This window comes from Platichthys flesus, chromosome 12 (genome assembly GCF_949316205.1).
Source record: "Platichthys flesus chromosome 12, fPlaFle2.1, whole genome shotgun sequence".
In the NCBI taxonomy this organism is placed as follows: domain Eukaryota; kingdom Metazoa; phylum Chordata; class Actinopteri; order Pleuronectiformes; family Pleuronectidae; genus Platichthys; species Platichthys flesus.
The window spans coordinates 25,081,581-25,098,352 of NC_084956.1; the positions used below are offsets into that span (position 1 = coordinate 25,081,581).

At 38.6% G+C, this 16,772-nt stretch overlaps 1 protein-coding gene across 2 annotated transcripts in view; it reads right to left on the minus strand.

Annotated features, from left to right (window-relative positions):
- The window catches only part of hells (helicase, lymphoid specific), a 39,782-nt gene extending 24,036 nt beyond the window's left edge, over nt 1–15,746 (minus strand). The window contains exons 1-13 of one of the 2 annotated variants that reach the window (XM_062400699.1): nt 15,425–15,746; nt 10,496–10,593; nt 8,977–9,095; nt 7,562–7,684; nt 7,440–7,481; nt 7,320–7,347; nt 7,156–7,217; nt 7,033–7,074; nt 6,673–6,918; nt 4,730–4,912; nt 4,337–4,480; nt 2,693–2,889; nt 505–598 (exon numbers count right to left, since the gene is read on the minus strand). In XM_062400699.1, the coding sequence (XP_062256683.1) occupies nt 505–598; nt 2,693–2,889; nt 4,337–4,480; nt 4,730–4,912; nt 6,673–6,918; nt 7,033–7,074; nt 7,156–7,217; nt 7,320–7,347; nt 7,440–7,481; nt 7,562–7,684; nt 8,977–9,095; nt 10,496–10,593; nt 15,425–15,432 (1,386 nt within the window). In that variant the 5' untranslated portion in view covers nt 15,433–15,746. The remainder of the gene's footprint in view (nt 1–504; nt 599–2,692; nt 2,890–4,336; nt 4,481–4,729; nt 4,913–6,672; nt 6,919–7,032; nt 7,075–7,155; nt 7,218–7,319; nt 7,348–7,439; nt 7,482–7,561; nt 7,685–8,976; nt 9,096–10,495; nt 10,594–15,424) is intronic. The other variant, XM_062400700.1, reaches the window with a different exon arrangement.
- Nucleotides 15,747–16,772: the final 1,026 nt, after the last annotated feature.

Below are 16,772 nucleotides of genomic sequence, written 5' to 3' on the forward strand. Positions count from 1 at the left end.
TCTCCATCTTTTCCAACCTCCTTGGCCACTCAAGTCTCCCTCCTCCTTCAACCGTTCTACCAAGCCACTTCGTCAACTACATTACAAAAAAGATACATGACATATGCTCCTCAAATCCACCTTCTGTAAATACATTTCCATCTACTTCATCCCCTTCACTTTCCTCTTTCACCCCCGTCTCCCAACCAAGTTCTTATCTTAACCACCCAACTACCATCCCCCATGACCCCATCCCATCTCACATTCTTCAGTCTATTGCTCCTGAACTTCTTTCTTTTCTCAGCCATCTTATCAACACTTCTGTCAACTGTGATCTGTCAACCCCTAAAAAGGTGGAACAAGCGCCCCAATGACATCAGGACAGCAAACACACATCTTCTGCTGCATCTCAAATTATGTAATGTGCAGGGAAAAAAAGTCTCACCAAAGAAATAGCAGCTAATGACAGCGAGTCATCAAATTAAACACACATTGGAAATACATTATACCATTTAGAGTACTGACCTGATGCAACATGCTCAGAATGTTCTGCTCTCGTTCAGCCTTCACTACACTCTCAGCCTCCCCAAGAGTGTTGATGTCAAACCATGATTCAAAGCTGCATATAAAACATGAGACTAATGAGTTAAACAAACAACTAGCAACATAAATGAGGCATAAATCTTACTAGTTTTGCATTGGTGTCATGTTTCGGAGAATTTAAAAGATGTATAGAAGATATTAATAGGATATAAAGGAGATTTACAGAAGAACGATAAACCTGAGTGTCTAAGACAGCTATCTAAAATACATTTTTCAAGTGGGTTTCCTAAAGGCCATAGCGTATGATGTATAATTTTAATATTAAATCAAATCAAACGTGATCTTTGGATGTCATTTCATTTCTTCAAAAAATGTTCCTTCAACGTGTCAACTGTGTGTTTAACAACTAGCTGAGAAAGTCAGCATCTTAGACCAGAATTCTATAAATCTCACCAAAAGTATGAAGTCACTTGAGTGGTAACCTGACGTCGTCCGTAAAACCAGTGAACAACAGTATGCCTCTTACGACAAGGGGTCATTGATTCAGCAGGCTATATTTTTAAACCCTAATATGAAATCTATTTTGAAAGTTTCACTATATTATAGGTATTGTATTTAATTTTTCAGTGATCACTCCATGTGGCTATATACTTTAATGAACTGGCCAACATGTCATTTTTCACCTTGGTGGAAAATAGTGTTATATTAAATTAATTTACAATTACTTAGATTAGTAATGTCTGCTCTCTGCAATTAACATACTGCCACACCTCTATTTCACCATTTAAGGACATCGGTTTGTCATGAAGAGAGCTGTTTGTTGAACAAATGAGAGACGGCCCCAAAAGGTGAATCTGACAACAGCAGAAATGGAAGGTGTAGAAGGTGGAAGACACAAATTACACACTTTTCTTTAGCATGTCCTCTGGAGTGACTATGATTAAAAAGAAAAATACCTGGGCTGTGTAATAACTTAGGTGCTGAAACCTGTGTCCTGCACAGAGCTGAGCACTAGAGCTGTGGACATGTCTCTTAGATGCATCGCGACACTGACTCTGCTGAATAATAACACCACTGCTTCAGAAGGTCCGGATTTCCTGTGTCTCTGTCGGGGTCTGTTTCCTCCTCACTCCTCTGAACTGCCCTCACTTTAACAATAAACACCATCACTGATCATTAGTTATAAGGACACGTGCAGTAGTGATGTTTACTTTTCAGTTTTCTCGATCGCTTTAGATTTTAAGAGACATGTTTAAACCTGCTACACAACACGAGACGTAACATGAAGTGCACAGGCAGGACTTCAAGGTTAAAGTGACCGGAACGATCCAGCGTCATGATCCGACATCAACAATTAATAACTAAATACATGTGATTATAAGTTTGTGTTTGAAGAGGGACAAAGACGAACACACGCCCACATTCACACTCCTGCAGACAGCAGAGTTCCTCCTGCAGAAGAAGCTAAGCCCCGGTAATACAGAAACTATATGAATTCAGTAGGTATTTATAGAGATGAGAATGAAATTTCATAGTTCTTTTTATTAGAGCTGTGAAAAACAACGCGTTAACGCGTTGTTTTGTTTTTTTGTGATTAAATTACAGGATTAATTTGTTTTAATCAACCATACAATGGCTAAGAAGCCCGAATTCTGTTTAGGATGAAGATTTTATTAATGTTCCATATGGAATAGCAAAGACAACTGCTAATGAACTGCTGAGTTGCAGCACCATCGTTTTGTCTATTTATGAATATAAAAAGAAAACATGTTAAATGTATATATCCATCTTTTGTCATAACATTTGTTTTCACAAAAGTAAATTAAATTATTGCTGTCCATCTACTATTTCTTTTAAAATAAGTTTTAATATACTATGCATTTAGTTAAAAGGTGTGTTTACATCTTCTAGGACAGCCCTTCATCATTTGTCCGCACGCAATGTTGGAAGTTCAAAATTTGTTTGTAGAGTGCGAAAAAAATTCATCAAACGTCCTTTATGTGTGTAATCTCTTCAAATTTGGACCTGTTGTCAGTTGGAATGAAAGATAAATTGACCTGATTGCAGTGGCCAAAGGTAAAGGTGACCCAATATGAGTCTGGAACACAGAACACTCTGCTGATTGCAGCTGCTTACCAGTGTAAATAAATTTAGTATCTACAGAAATCACCTCTTAAGGTCATCAAAGACCTCTGGCAGGAGGAAATTTAGGAGGGACCAAAGCTCTGCCAGGTTGTTCTGCAGCGGCGTGCCAGTCAGTAGCAGCTTATTGTCTGTGGGCAGCATCTTCAGCTCCCGCACCAGCCTACAGTTGAGGTTTTTGATCCGGTGACCTTCGTCCACTATCAGGTACTTCCATTGGAAGCGCTGTGGCAGGAAAAAAAAATTCTCTTGACAAAAGTCAAACAAGACCTAAACATTATTCCATGAGACCAGAGGAGCCCTCTAAAAAAGGCATTCTAAAACATAAGCACGTTTGAAAACAACCTCCCAAAACCTAATGATTTTTTCATAAACTTGATTTGATAAAATATTTTTCGAAGCCTCTGAAGTAGTGATATAGCATGAAAGCCTCACAAACCATTGGGGGTGAATGTGACATAGAAATAGGGGCTTCTGAAGAGAAGGACTACCCACGTCCAGCAGCGACACACTGAAAATGGGCTTTACAAGCAACATAACCTATGACAAAAAGTCAGATGGAAGGAGACAGCTGCTGTAACACAATTTTATTTTAAAGCAATTTTGTTTTATGAGATTTCCAGTTTTGCTATCACAATTACACTCAATTATACTCAGATGTGTTAGCATCTGGCCAAGCATTTTGTGGTCATCAGAAAAGCCAGGAGCCTGACTTATCTTAACAGTGTGCTAAAAGTTATTGTCTGTGCTTGTTTTATTGCATTTCACCGAGCTAACTGATCTTTTCTCAGTCTCAATGAGGAAGATGGTGATGATGACTGGGAGACTCCACAATATAATGCCACAAAGCAGAGAAGAAAATTATGTTTTGTAAGTCATCTGTATTTATTAATGAATATTTATTCATTTATTTATGACAGTTTTCTAGCATGATAAATGCTCCACTTAGATATATTTTGGTAATAATGATTTTAGTTATGCAAATAGTTTTTTGTTTATGAAATACCAAAAACTAGTTGAATGTGGGAATTTGCAAACGTGGGAGTATAATAGCACCATCTGATGAAATATCAAAATGTAAACAAAGTTACACCTGTAGTGTGTAAGATTATCATGCATTCATTTGTAGTCTCCCAAATATCCCTATTGGAGCTCCAACTGACTCTTGTCATGAAAAAATATATACGCTATCAAAGTATGTGACAGAAGTTCACTGATAGTGTGGATAAGGCCAAATATTCTCCTTTATCAGCCCAGATAAAACTAAAGAAATTATTTTTAATATATATATATATAAAACTATAATATTTTACAGGCAGGCAAATAACTTACATTTTTACTGAGTTCAAAGGCCCAGTGCTCTGTACCTGTATTACCTAGAATGTTTCTAACACTTTCACAAGAAACCGTTGGGGAGATTTCTTTCTTGCAAGACCTCATTTATGTGTGTAGGTTCAGAAACTAACTTTTAATTTTAGTATGCAATTTTAGAAGAAGTTTTTTGGAGGGAGTAGAAGAGGTTTGTGCCATTGTGTGATGGGGAAAACAACCTGTGTTGTCTTTTGATAATTGCAATAATAATGTTAATCTGTGCAAAACAATATGAACATTTTACAAGTGCCCCCAACAAACATCCTCATGACCAAACATCTGCAAAGGACAGGCATCCTACCTGCAGGAATTTTCTGTCAATCATGGCGATCTCAAAGGAGGTGATGACAACAGGACACATGTTGACAAGCCCCTGAGGCCTGTGGATCTGCTTTAGCAGTTTGGCCCTTTCTGACTGAGGGCCATGGTAAAGCAGTACAGACACCTGGGAAAAACACAATCCTGCTCAGACTGTTGAATTACAGGTTATATAAAACAGACTCAGTCACCACTGATGTGGCAGACTTGTAACTGCTTGGTCTAAATTTGCAAATGTATTTTAAAATCAGACAAATAACTGTAGTTTATTAAACTATAAAATGAACAGAAATGTAGCGATTACATAATCAGGATTCTCTGGTAAATATTAGGATTTTCTAGGACCAATTAAACCTCAAATAACATTTCCTCTTACCTCTGGTGTGAAACGCTTGAATTCATTGACCCAGTTGGGCAGAGTGGAGAGGGGGGCAACTACCAAGAAGGGACCATTCACTTTTTTTTCTATCATCATGGCGATATGAGCAATGCACTGGATGGTCTTTCCCAGTCCCATCTCATCAGCCAGGATCCCATTAATACCATTCTCCCACAACATCTGGTAGCACAGAAAGATATCAACAACGGCCTCTAGTTAGCATTGTTTAACACCAGACATTCAGAGGGTTCCAATGTTTTATATTGACCATTAGCAACGGTAAGAGGTATATACTATATGAACTTAAATGTGAGATTGTTATAACTATTGTTATAAGTACCATTTCCAAGGTCAAGAAAAAAATCTTGAAACTTAACTTAGACATTTAGACAATATTGTATATATATATATATATATATATGTGTCTGATATATTATTGGCTGGATAATGGGAATATTATATTATTTATTTATAGGATCAGAAATTATTACAGATAAAACATCCGATAAACACAGCGCACCATCCGTGTTTGTTAATACCAGCTGATGCGTTTACTCTGGAACTGAAAACTGTGTTGCCGTTGTGCAGTTTCACACTTTCTGAGAGTGAATGTAGGATTGCAATTTGCAGCAAATCTGCAAAGGTTCTGAGAGGGGGATAGGATTTAACACTACCAATCTCATAAGTCACCTTAAAGTCCGGAATTGTGACAACGGTGTATGGAGAGAATACAAAACACTTGCAGCCAGCGTTGGTGAAGAAAACAAAAATGCCAAAGCAAGTTTCAGAGCAGCAGTGCCACGAGGGGATGCGGAATAGGAGCCACGCTTGGCATGCAGGAGTGGGCCCAGTCTGGCCGTGCCGTCTTGATTTCCGCCTGACTCTAGAAAACCTGCAGCCAATGTCTGCTCTAGGCTGCCTGCTCTCGGTAAGTGGCTGCGAAGTACTCCGCCAACCGTACTATGCTACCAAGGTCTCCCACACACAACGGATTGGTGATTTTCAGCATTTTATTAAATTAAGCAGGTAAAACTTAAACTTGAAGCTGCTGACGACTAGGGATGGGTATCGTTTGGTTTTTATCCAATACCGATGCCTAAACGGTGCCTGAACCGATATTAAAAAAAAAAAAAAAGTGCACAAAACGACGCTTGACGACATTTAAGAAAGGCTTTTTTTATTGCCAAATAACTGTTTATTTAAAGATTATAAATATAAATACAAAATACGTTTTAACTTAAAACTATGAATAATATAGGAAATGTTAACGAAAGTTTACACTATACTAAAATAAATTTAAATAAATACAAAAACACACACTGTCTCGTGACTCTGACTTCGGTGCCTGAGCAAATTGAACACAAGGGTCGCTTTTCCATCACTCAGAGACCCCCATGTCTCCGCGGCTGGGACTGTCGCAGCAAGGCTTTCGGCCCGCCTTTGTCCCCCCAAAATGCAGACGCTTTTGTGAAACCTTTCTCGGCGTGGTCTTCGTTCCTACCACCCCCATCCTTTCCAAGCCGACCCAGAGCCGGTTGCGGCGCACCGCCATGGAGGAATTTTTTTTTAAAATCTGATATACTTTTTTTAAATACATTGAAATGTCTTATTTGAGATGTCAAAATATTTAATGTAAATTCTATTGAAGGACTAATGTTCCTCCTTCAGCTAAAGTTGTTTGAATTTTTCTGATGCACCTCACTAAAAAGCTAAATGAAAGCACCCCGAGTGAGAACTGTTATTTGCTTACTATATTTAGCAATTTTCCCCTCAGGTGAACATTAACTAAAGGCTATGACATTTTTTTTAAGAAATGTGAAATTACTATTAGCGTTATTAGCCATATGAAGCATGAAAAAAATCCATATCGTGCATTCCTAAAGGAAATCACATAGTAGCAATCAAGTAACACAATCCAATGTTGTTCTAGTCCCACTTACCCTCAACCACTCGATACCTTCAATCTGGTACGACCTCATGACTCCTCCAGTGAAGAGCGTTGGCTGCTGGGTGGGGACCAGCTGGTCGTTTACCATTTTTTGAGGATGCAGGATATGCCTGGCCTTGTCTCGCACCACATCGGATAGACGGTTCTTGATGTCCTGGTTTGAATCGCTTATCTTCTCTATATCCTCAGCTTCAATTTTTTTCTGGGCTGGTGCTTCATCCTTATAGTCAGATGTACACTGTACAGTTGGACAAGTTCAATTAATACTTTGATATAAATCTATTTAACAGTGTTCAAACCACTCAATCCCCCCTCCCCCTCATTTGGCCAGAACATTCAAATTAACCCTTACACTTCTGTCCATTTTTGCTCTCTTAGCCTCCAACATGATTTCCTATAGAAGAAAAATCAAGCAGAAGCAATGTCAGTAACTGGTAAATGTGGAAATCAAAGACAAATTAAAATGAGAGCTTACTTCTTTTGTCATGATATCTGATATTTTGTAATCTTCATCCCTTCTCCTCTTCTTCTGTTTATCTAGTTCAACAGGGGATAGTCAAGTAGATCACATCATATTAATAGAAGTATTTATACAGGTATTCTGTATTTTATTTTAGACTCAATGTCAGGATCCCTCACCTTTCTCAGGTCCTGCACTGTTTGTGCTCTGCATATAAAAAGGACAAATAGCTTCAATAAATTACTTTAAAAGCATTCAATGCCAAGCCCCAATATTTGTTTCAGTAATATGCCCCTCACCTTCTTGGTATTCTTTTCAAGTTTCTCCTTCCTAAGTTTCTCCTGAAATGGTTGACAGAAAAACGGACAGATTGAAGCAGGTAGTTTCTATGAGAGTTTGGCATGTGGTGTTCACACATTACCTCATTATGTTGTTGCTCCATTTTAGTCAGGAGGAATTTAGAGTAGATGTTGCTCTTCTGAAGCAGATGCTGCAGTCTCTTAAACCGTATGTCATGAGAATCCCTCTCCGAAGATTTCCTTGCCTGGTCAAACATGGTCAAACATTAATAAGTATTGGGGCTGGATATAATCTCTTCTTTAGTCTCTAAACAAAAATTAACACTTCTTTGATCTTTGATCTGAATAATGTTCCGCAACATATGATAATGTGGAGAGATGTTGTTGAAAGTTTTTGTAACCCAGAATCGTTAAACAGACACCCTCCCTCTTCTAGTTTCTTAGCAAGCTTCATCCTTCTAATCAATCAGAGAAGCTTTGAACTAATATTAGCTTAGGGAAGTTGTCATCTGCCTCCGATGCCTGCATTGGCCTAGAAGGTGAATATGAACCTGATGTAAGTGAAGGGCGGAGCGTAAATCTGGGCAAACTGTAATGTTTGAAGCAATGTGACACTGTTGCCTCTGTTCTTGGTACAGTCTTGTACCACCGGAAAAAAGCTAAGAAGAAACAACAGTTTTGACATAATTTTCCAATGGTTTCCTGCAGAATGGGAATATCTATGCTACCTCATTAACAACTGTTCAAAGAGAGGTTTGCAGAAACGTCCTGTACACAGTCTCTTTCAAGCAGCTCATATGTGTTTGTGAATGGGATAGTGTTGGGAGGTGTACATCCAGCCAAAAGGATGCACCAGCAGAAATTACTTAAATTCTGGCACATAACATTGCGCGCAAAGGAAAGCTAAAATAAATCAACCACACGGCTGGGCCACTTACTGGGTGTATGATTGCTATGACAATGATCTGCTGTGAACGTTGACACAGGGATCATGTCTGCAGCTGAGCTGCTATATTAACTTTATGTACAATTACTGTTTCTAGTACGACTACTGTAAAGTAGGCCTATGTATTCAAATAAATGCTAGGACTCTAGGGTATTCATCTGTACATTTTACAGTCATATATCAATTATTTCATCATAAAAAGCTTGTTGAAATAAATTCAGATTCAGTCCGCAAAAACACTTGAGTACTTGTACGATGAAAAAGTACAGGGGGTGTCGCTGATATTTGTGATCTCTTTGACAGATAGGGACAATTATCTTTCACAAAATTGTTATTCTCGGTCTATCTTGCTATGAACCCCATGCAGCAAATAGGTGAGACCCCGACTCTCTACAGAAGCAGCGCGGCTCACACATTATGTGGCTGCTTTAACAAGATATCATGGGAACTTAATGAAAACAAGATGTAAAGCATTTTAAATGCTGTCTAATCACACGCAGACATACCAAAACCAAAAAAGCGATACAAATGACTCAACACCCAGGACTTGATGTGATGCAGCCATTTAAAAAAAAGAAAAAATTAACAAACCTTTTCCAACATTTCCTCCTCTTTCCTCTCGCCGTCCTTCATCAGCTGCTTCTCCTCTTCCTCCATTTCCTTGGTAATAACCACTTCAGGCATCATGTTCACAGATTTCGCACCAACATCTTTAAGAAAACAATTGAGATATTGTATCTGGCTATTCTATTTATGGCAATTTACAATATTCTTTTGCATAGTTTAACCTTCATCAATTCAACATTCTATAAGCTCATCAAAATCAACATATGTGTTAAGATGTGGTTTTCAGTAGACATGGTACATAAAATAGTGATCTGAAAAGTCATTTCAACCATGAGCTCAGAAGTTACAGCAATTTCGTGTTTCACGGCGAGTTGATGAACTTTAATGCCACGCCATTAATATGGCGTTTGATAATGTAGGAATACGATTACTGTGACTTTTTCGTCAATGTCTTGAGACCCATTTGATACAGTTTGACATGGTTGAGGTCAGTGGATGAGGAGGAATACATCCAAGTGTAAGACATGAAAAAAAAACTGACATTTCCTGTTTCCATCAGGTGACGCTGTGATTTCAAGTCATGATTTCTGTGTAGATGTCATCAACTCTTGTCTTACATGTCTAGTTTGGACACGATTGAACCGTGTATGTCCGAGATACAGAAGCTCATGTTTTTATGGCATTTAATCAAACTTTAACGCCCGCCACACGGTGTGACGAAAAATCGATCTCTAAATCAGTTTTTATCTCCATGGTGTTGTGATGACACGCATCTCAATTTGAAGTTGATCTGAAGAAAGCCCTGGGACAAGTACGTCGAAGTAAAAATGGTGAATATGGTGAAAATGGCTGCAAAGTTTTGAAACTTTTGAGCACGTTGAAGTCCTCAAAAAGCCCATTCTTTCGTCGGCAGAAAAATAATAATCATTACCATAACAATAGGGCCTCCCATCGATTTCTGTGCTCGGGCCCTGATTACCGTATTTTTCTAAAATCCTTGAAAAGGCTGTTGCTAACCAGTTCTGCAATTCCTTGCACAATAAGGGTTTATTTCAGTTAATGATGGAGTAATTTCTCTTCACAGTCGCAAAAATGCCTGCTTATTGTGGAAACTGTTGGGTTTCTGAATTTTTAAGGTCTTGACCAGATCATGTTAAGAGCCTTCAAATAATGTTTGTTATGATCTGGCACTTCACAAATAAAATTTCATAACTGGCATATGTCGCAATTTACAAAGACAATAAGATTCATCAATACAAGGACAAGGGTGTGAACAATTTTACAGTGTGTGACCTTGAGGTTTCACAGGAAAATTGAGAAAAAAAGATATTGGTGAGAGGCCCAATGCTGGTATGATTCAACCCTGTTGGACTGCTGTTAATGAACTTGGTAAACAATAATGGGGAGAATCATGGGTAAAATTACAACATCATTATTTAAGCCTTAAATGACACAATATTTTATAAAATGTGACTTTGGATTAAATACCTCAGAAGACTCCACCGGGGTCTCTGAAGAACACAGATTAATGTTTGTGACTGACCGTTGGAAATTCCAGTCTCCATGGTTGTCCCCAGTGGCTCCTTTGATTCATCTGGTTTGGGGCAGTGAGGGGACGCACTGCGGCTTCCTTCATTCACACTGTCAGAATGAAAGTGAATACAATCAGATCCAGGGGTTGAACTATTTTCCTAGTTATGTGATCATGTTCTTTATATTTCACCTGGTTGAAAAACACTTTCATAATGTCTTCATTATAACTAAATTAACTTGCACTCATCAGCGTTTCTTTTTGTATGATGTTCAGACAAAACTTGGTTGCTCCGGTGCGCTTAGCTGGTGTGTCTTTAGCTGCTTTCCGAAATGCACTGAACTCAACACACATTATGTTTTTTCTCTGGAACAGGTGTATGTGTGAATGATAAGTCTGAATGAGAAGCTCCAGATAACATGCAGACTTTCTCCTCATGGCCACCTAGTAAAAACCCCATAAAAATTCAGGAGAATTCGGTGTGTGAACAGACTCAAATATGAAACAAACAAAAAGAGAGAGCAAATATCTACCTGTGAAAAGGCGGCGTCATACATGAAAAAGACAAGAGATGAAAATGTCAAGAGAGATTGTGGTAATAAGAACTGGCACCGGTGTCTGTGTGTTGTCAAGAAAATCACTTAATCTATGCAGCTGAATTAATATGCCACTTCCTGTTTTGCAAGGCTTACTGAGGGTGAACACCGTAGCCAATTCTCCGGATTTTACCCACAGGTCATGTCTGAAAACGGCACGAGTGTATTTGAGCGAGTCATGTAACCTCTTTCATCTGATTACGAGGCAGAGTTCAACACACACAGGCTCCGGGCCGGCCCCACCAGTTCTCACTTACTTCTAACTATTCATTATTCAAGTTTATGATATCTACAACACCATTATGACAAGTTCAAACATAATTTAAGGTATCCTAAATTAAAGTCAATTAAAGACATCTTGAACTGTTAAAGATTATAATATAATATTTAAACTGAACTGTAGAAATCTACAATGAGAAAGCACACACACATGAAAGACAAAAGTAACTGCAACGTCCTGGGAAAGATTGAGCAGTTCAAAACAGAATTAATGATGTATCTTTGATGTATTTTGTGTTAATTCTTACTAGTCACAGTAGAAGTTAAAATTACATTATATTGTAAAGGTAGTCACAGCAGACAAGCTGCACTGGGCTCAATTCATTACTGTAATAACATAAAACTTAGCAATACAACATCTTCCAGCAGGTTGTTTTTGTTTTTTAGAAAACAAGCTGTGACACGATCAGAAAATTATGCTTTGAGTTTTTGTTTCACTGCTTTGTGTTCACTATCAGCACTCACTCTTTTCATTCAATCTATACATGTCTCTCGACAACTGCTTCTTGCTCTCTCCTTGTTGAGTTGGGGAAGCTAAAAGGTGTGAAAATGTTAGGTTCAAACCTCAAAGAAACCTTGGGTATAGCTTATTTCACATGACACAGCAGCACAACATCACTACAGTATGAACCCAAAGTTGTTAACATTTATTAGTAAACCGAGAGAAGAAGACTTACACCACAGGGATGTTGTGCTGCTATTCAATGTAAAATCAGCTTAAAAAGGGATAGTTCGCCAAAAAATGAAAATTGAGTCCAACAAACACTTTGATTCTCAGGGGTAAAGAGAGTTGCAGCCAAATTAAGGCATTTTGTGTGGTTTTCTGAGATTTATTACATCTGAAGAATGGGTCACTTTGCCTGCAAGACTGTTTAATGTATGTGTGTGTGTGATTGATGGAGAGAGAGGAAAAGAGCGAGCCAGATGGTTGATGTATGCGCACGCTGCTCTGAAGAAAGATTTAACTCCTTATGGAAAGTATCGATCATTATCTGATGATCAGGATTGATATTGTGATGTCATTTCAAACAAAACAACATTGAGACTGCAGCGAGTTAGCTATTTTCTAGGGCAGAATGGCTTCATCTGCCAAATATATTCACATGCAGAGCGTGAATGCATGGCACTTGGAACACAATTTATCGCAGTTCAAGCATGTTGATATCGCAATGACGATTCATTATGGATATATCGTGCAGTCGAGGTTGGATGTTCAGTATACCCAGTGATAGGACTGCTGCGTGAGTGGAAAAGCAGGGCACGCCCTGTTTTTTTCACCGGCAGTCACCACACACACAACCCGCCTCCTCCTTACGGCTGCTTGAGAGTGAGTGCCAGTCAGCTGAGCCACTGAATGATTTGGGGGGAGGACTGAATGGCGCAGCCGCATCTCTTTCGGAGAAAAAAAAATCCTTTCAACTTGATTATAGTAGTTTGGAGATCGTTTGACCCCATAATTGAAATCATGGTTAAATTTCGATTAATCGCGCAGCCATACCCAGTGACCTCAGCTACATCAACAACCACAATAACCTGCCTGAGAATAAGTTTGCGCATCCATGGTATCCCATAGATGATTGTGTCTGATAATGCACAATACTTTGTCAGCGAACAAACCAAAGACTTTGACACGAAATGGTATCATACATGTGACATCAGCGCCCTACCACACCTCATCTAACGACATTGCTGAAAGAGCTGTATAGACTTCTAGGAACTCAGGAAAAAGAGCTGCTGAGATGATGATGGTAAGGAAGTTGAGGTGTACATTGGATCTGATACACCCAGAAATAAAACAGGGTGAAAGCAAAACAAGCAAGCTATAAAGCATAAACCCACAATCATGCTAAAGCATGTAATGTTGTTGTAGGAGACACTGTATATACCAAAAACTATGGATATGGACCTAAATGGATACCAGGAATGATACAGGATATCACAGGGCCTGTTTACCTACACAGTATTGGCGGGAGATGGTAAAGTGGTCACACGACACATGGATCAACTGTTCAGCAGAAAAGAGCAAGAACTGACAGTTACAATTCCAGATTCAGAACAGGAGGAGGAGTATGGGGTACTTGCTCCAGTGACCAGCATGGTGCCACAGGACACGGGCACTACAGCAGTGGATTACCAGGTTTCACCAGGCGTGAAACACAAAAGGAGAGCAGTGCATCAGGCAGTTCGACAGCTAAAGATTTGTTTTATACAAAATAAATACTGGTGGGAAGTAACGAAGTAGAAATACTTTGTTCCTGTACTTAAGTAGATTTTTCACATCTGTACTTTACTTGAGTATTTATTTTCCTGACGACTTTTTACTTTTACTCGCTAAATTCAAACACAAATTTCTGTACTTTCTACTTCATAGGTTTTCAAAACTGGCTCGTTACTTGAGCAGCGGACGTTGGCGCAGCGCGCGCGCTCGCTCTCTCTCATATGCCCGCTGCCGCTGAAACTTTGTTTAGAGTTTTAATTCCTGTAGAGGGTCCAGTTTGATCGTCCAAACCATCCAATGGGTGCTAGCAATGTGTGTACAAAGGGAAGGGACTTAATCAACGTGAGCACATTCCCTATCCATTTATTTCCGTTAGAATTATCCAGGTGCTCATGCAGGAGCTCGGTTCAGGTCAGTCTGAACAATAAAGACTGTGCAGGCTGTTAACAAAAGCGAAACTCTTATTTTGTGTGCCTACATCTAGCCTAGAAATTACATTTCAACATAAGATACTTTTGATACTTAAGTACATTTAATATGAGCTACTTTAAGATTTTTACCCATGTCGTTTTCTGACAGTTAACTTTTACCAGAGTCACTTTAAGGTAAGATCTGTACTTTTACTGATGTTATCACGAGTGGGTTTCATCTAAATTATACAAATTGTTGTTTTATTTACCCTAGAATGGGACCTTTATATTGAAATACTTTATACATCTCTATGGAGGCCTCTTTGTTTCTTGTAGTTGCCCAGACTGGACAAACTAAACACCCTTTGAGATTTTACGAAAACTGAAGGCTACCACAGGTTCTCTCTCATGTTTGCAGGGGAAGGATGAGGTGAGGGGAATTCAACTTGTCACTAAACTCTACACACAGCAAATTTAAGTTAAATTTCTCTAAATTAATAAACTATTCAAGCTTAGTATTTATTTTGTTTGCATATGATACTAGTAAATATTTAGCATTTCATGTAAATGTAATCAAATATTCCTTATAACGTGAATTTTGTCTCTACCCCGTTGACGTTTGTTATTTAGAAGACCGGAAATTCTCGCGATCTTATTCTCGCGCGAAATCCGACTAATAATGCACAAATATTGCATGTACATGTTCGGCGACCATATAGATTTTATATCCTCTTTTCAGGTAGATCCCTGTTGGTGTAACACTTCTTTTAGAAAGTGAGAAATGACCAATACAATATTTCTCGTCAGATGCTTCAATTTGTACCGTAACGGTCTGAAAGGGGCGATATTTATGACTACGGAGATACAAACGGCGATTGGCAGAAAGGCGACGGTTCGCTACTGAAACATTCGCGTATGTTTGAAAGTTCTCAAACACGATAAAACTGTAACCTCGACGAGTAGTACAAACTCCAGACCCCTTGAATGTTGTATTTCAGAAGAAAAATGTTTTCAGCAAATGTCTTACTTTGACCGTGGGGGCCACCGTACTTTCCAGCACATGACGAATCGCATTGTGCTGTTGCGGGAGAGATTTACATTTATGCATTCGGTGGATATTTGATATCTACAGACACTATATTTTACTATGTCGTGCATAATGGCTATAGTATGAATAATACGATCAAGAGTTCATTCTCTAGACATTTACTTTCCAACAATCTCGAAGACGCTTACAGAATAAATACACTCGTGTTAGGAAACTAAGATGAACAATTACTGAAAGGAAAAACTTTAAATCATAAATAATGACACCAATCCTTCCAACACATTCTGGTCCCTTTAAGAGATTTTTGTGTCTCAGGGATTATTGTTACACTTACAAACATGTCATGATATCTAACGTAAAACTTGGTGGTGCGAAATATATTTTACTTACCAGCTCATTGTTTCCAGCAGCGAAGCAGACAAAGCGTATGACGTTAACTTTATAAGTTACTAACAAAGATATTGTCGGTACTCGGTAAACGACAACAATGTGAGCAAACCAGCGAGCTAAGATACGATGTTAATAAAATGCAAGACTGCAGGTAACACGATATGTATCGACTTATAATATATCACCATGTCCCAATCTGTGCAGACATATAGAGAACTAAGCATAAGAAAACCACGGTAGGTAGGTACCAATCTTCCTAAGCAAACAATTGTATGTCGAACAACGGCCTTCAAAGTAAGATTGCTTAGCCCAAGGCATCCGTCTAGAATAGCCCGGAAAGGGCGTTATAATCGCTTATTTTGAAATCAAAATCATGTCCGTTTAAGAGGAAGTGAGTTTTATCCCGGGCTGGGCTTGTCCATTTCCCGCCAATGTGGACTAAACCACTACTTGTAAAACAGGGTAGTATGTGATTTGTGAGTGTTAATACTGCAGTATTTAAGAGATACGTGAGATAACCAAAACCACCATAAAGGTTACATGTCACCATCGAATCAACAGGAAAGCTATGTTGGAGACTACAGTTCATTTCATATCACTACGCTTAAATATTACAGCACTGGTACCCCTTCTGAAAGCTCGTAGGTTTCGCACCTTGCATTTCTAATTGTCACCAAGGCTCACTGTTGCCAACTTGGCGACTTTCCAAATCCTCATGGCAACTTATTTTGGCAAAAGCCACTAGCCGCAAATCTAGCGACTTCTTCTGGTGATATTGGAGACTTTCTGGTGTTTTGGAGACTCTCACGTGAAAGCACGTCACTTTACTGCAGTAAAGTGAACCGTCATGTGGAAAAAAAGCCGCCACCGTTTTTTTTTTTTGGTTTTTGTTTTGCGCGTCTACTTGTGGCTTTACGGTAAAACAGCATTGTTGGATGAAACGGCCTAAAATTACGACAAACCCAACTTTATTTTTATTGTTTTTATTTTTTAAATCTTCATGGCGTATCTGCTCATGTAAATCTTCATGTATTTTTACTGCAAATTAAAGGGCAAGTCTGTAAAAAAACAACGATGTGTACATAATGTGACCATATTTGGATGCTGATTAAAAATATTCCTTGAGAGGTTATAAGTGACTTTGAGTGGATTCCTGTTCATGGTGTCTCTGACTATGCTCATACAAATTTTTGTGTACTTCTATTGTAGAATTACTGAGAAAATTGAAGGGCAAGTCTGTAAAAAAGGACTAATGTATTCCTAATGTAGCCATATTTGGATGCTGATTAAAAATATTCCTTGAGAGGTTATAAGTGACTTAGAGTGGATTCCTGTTCATGGTGTCTCT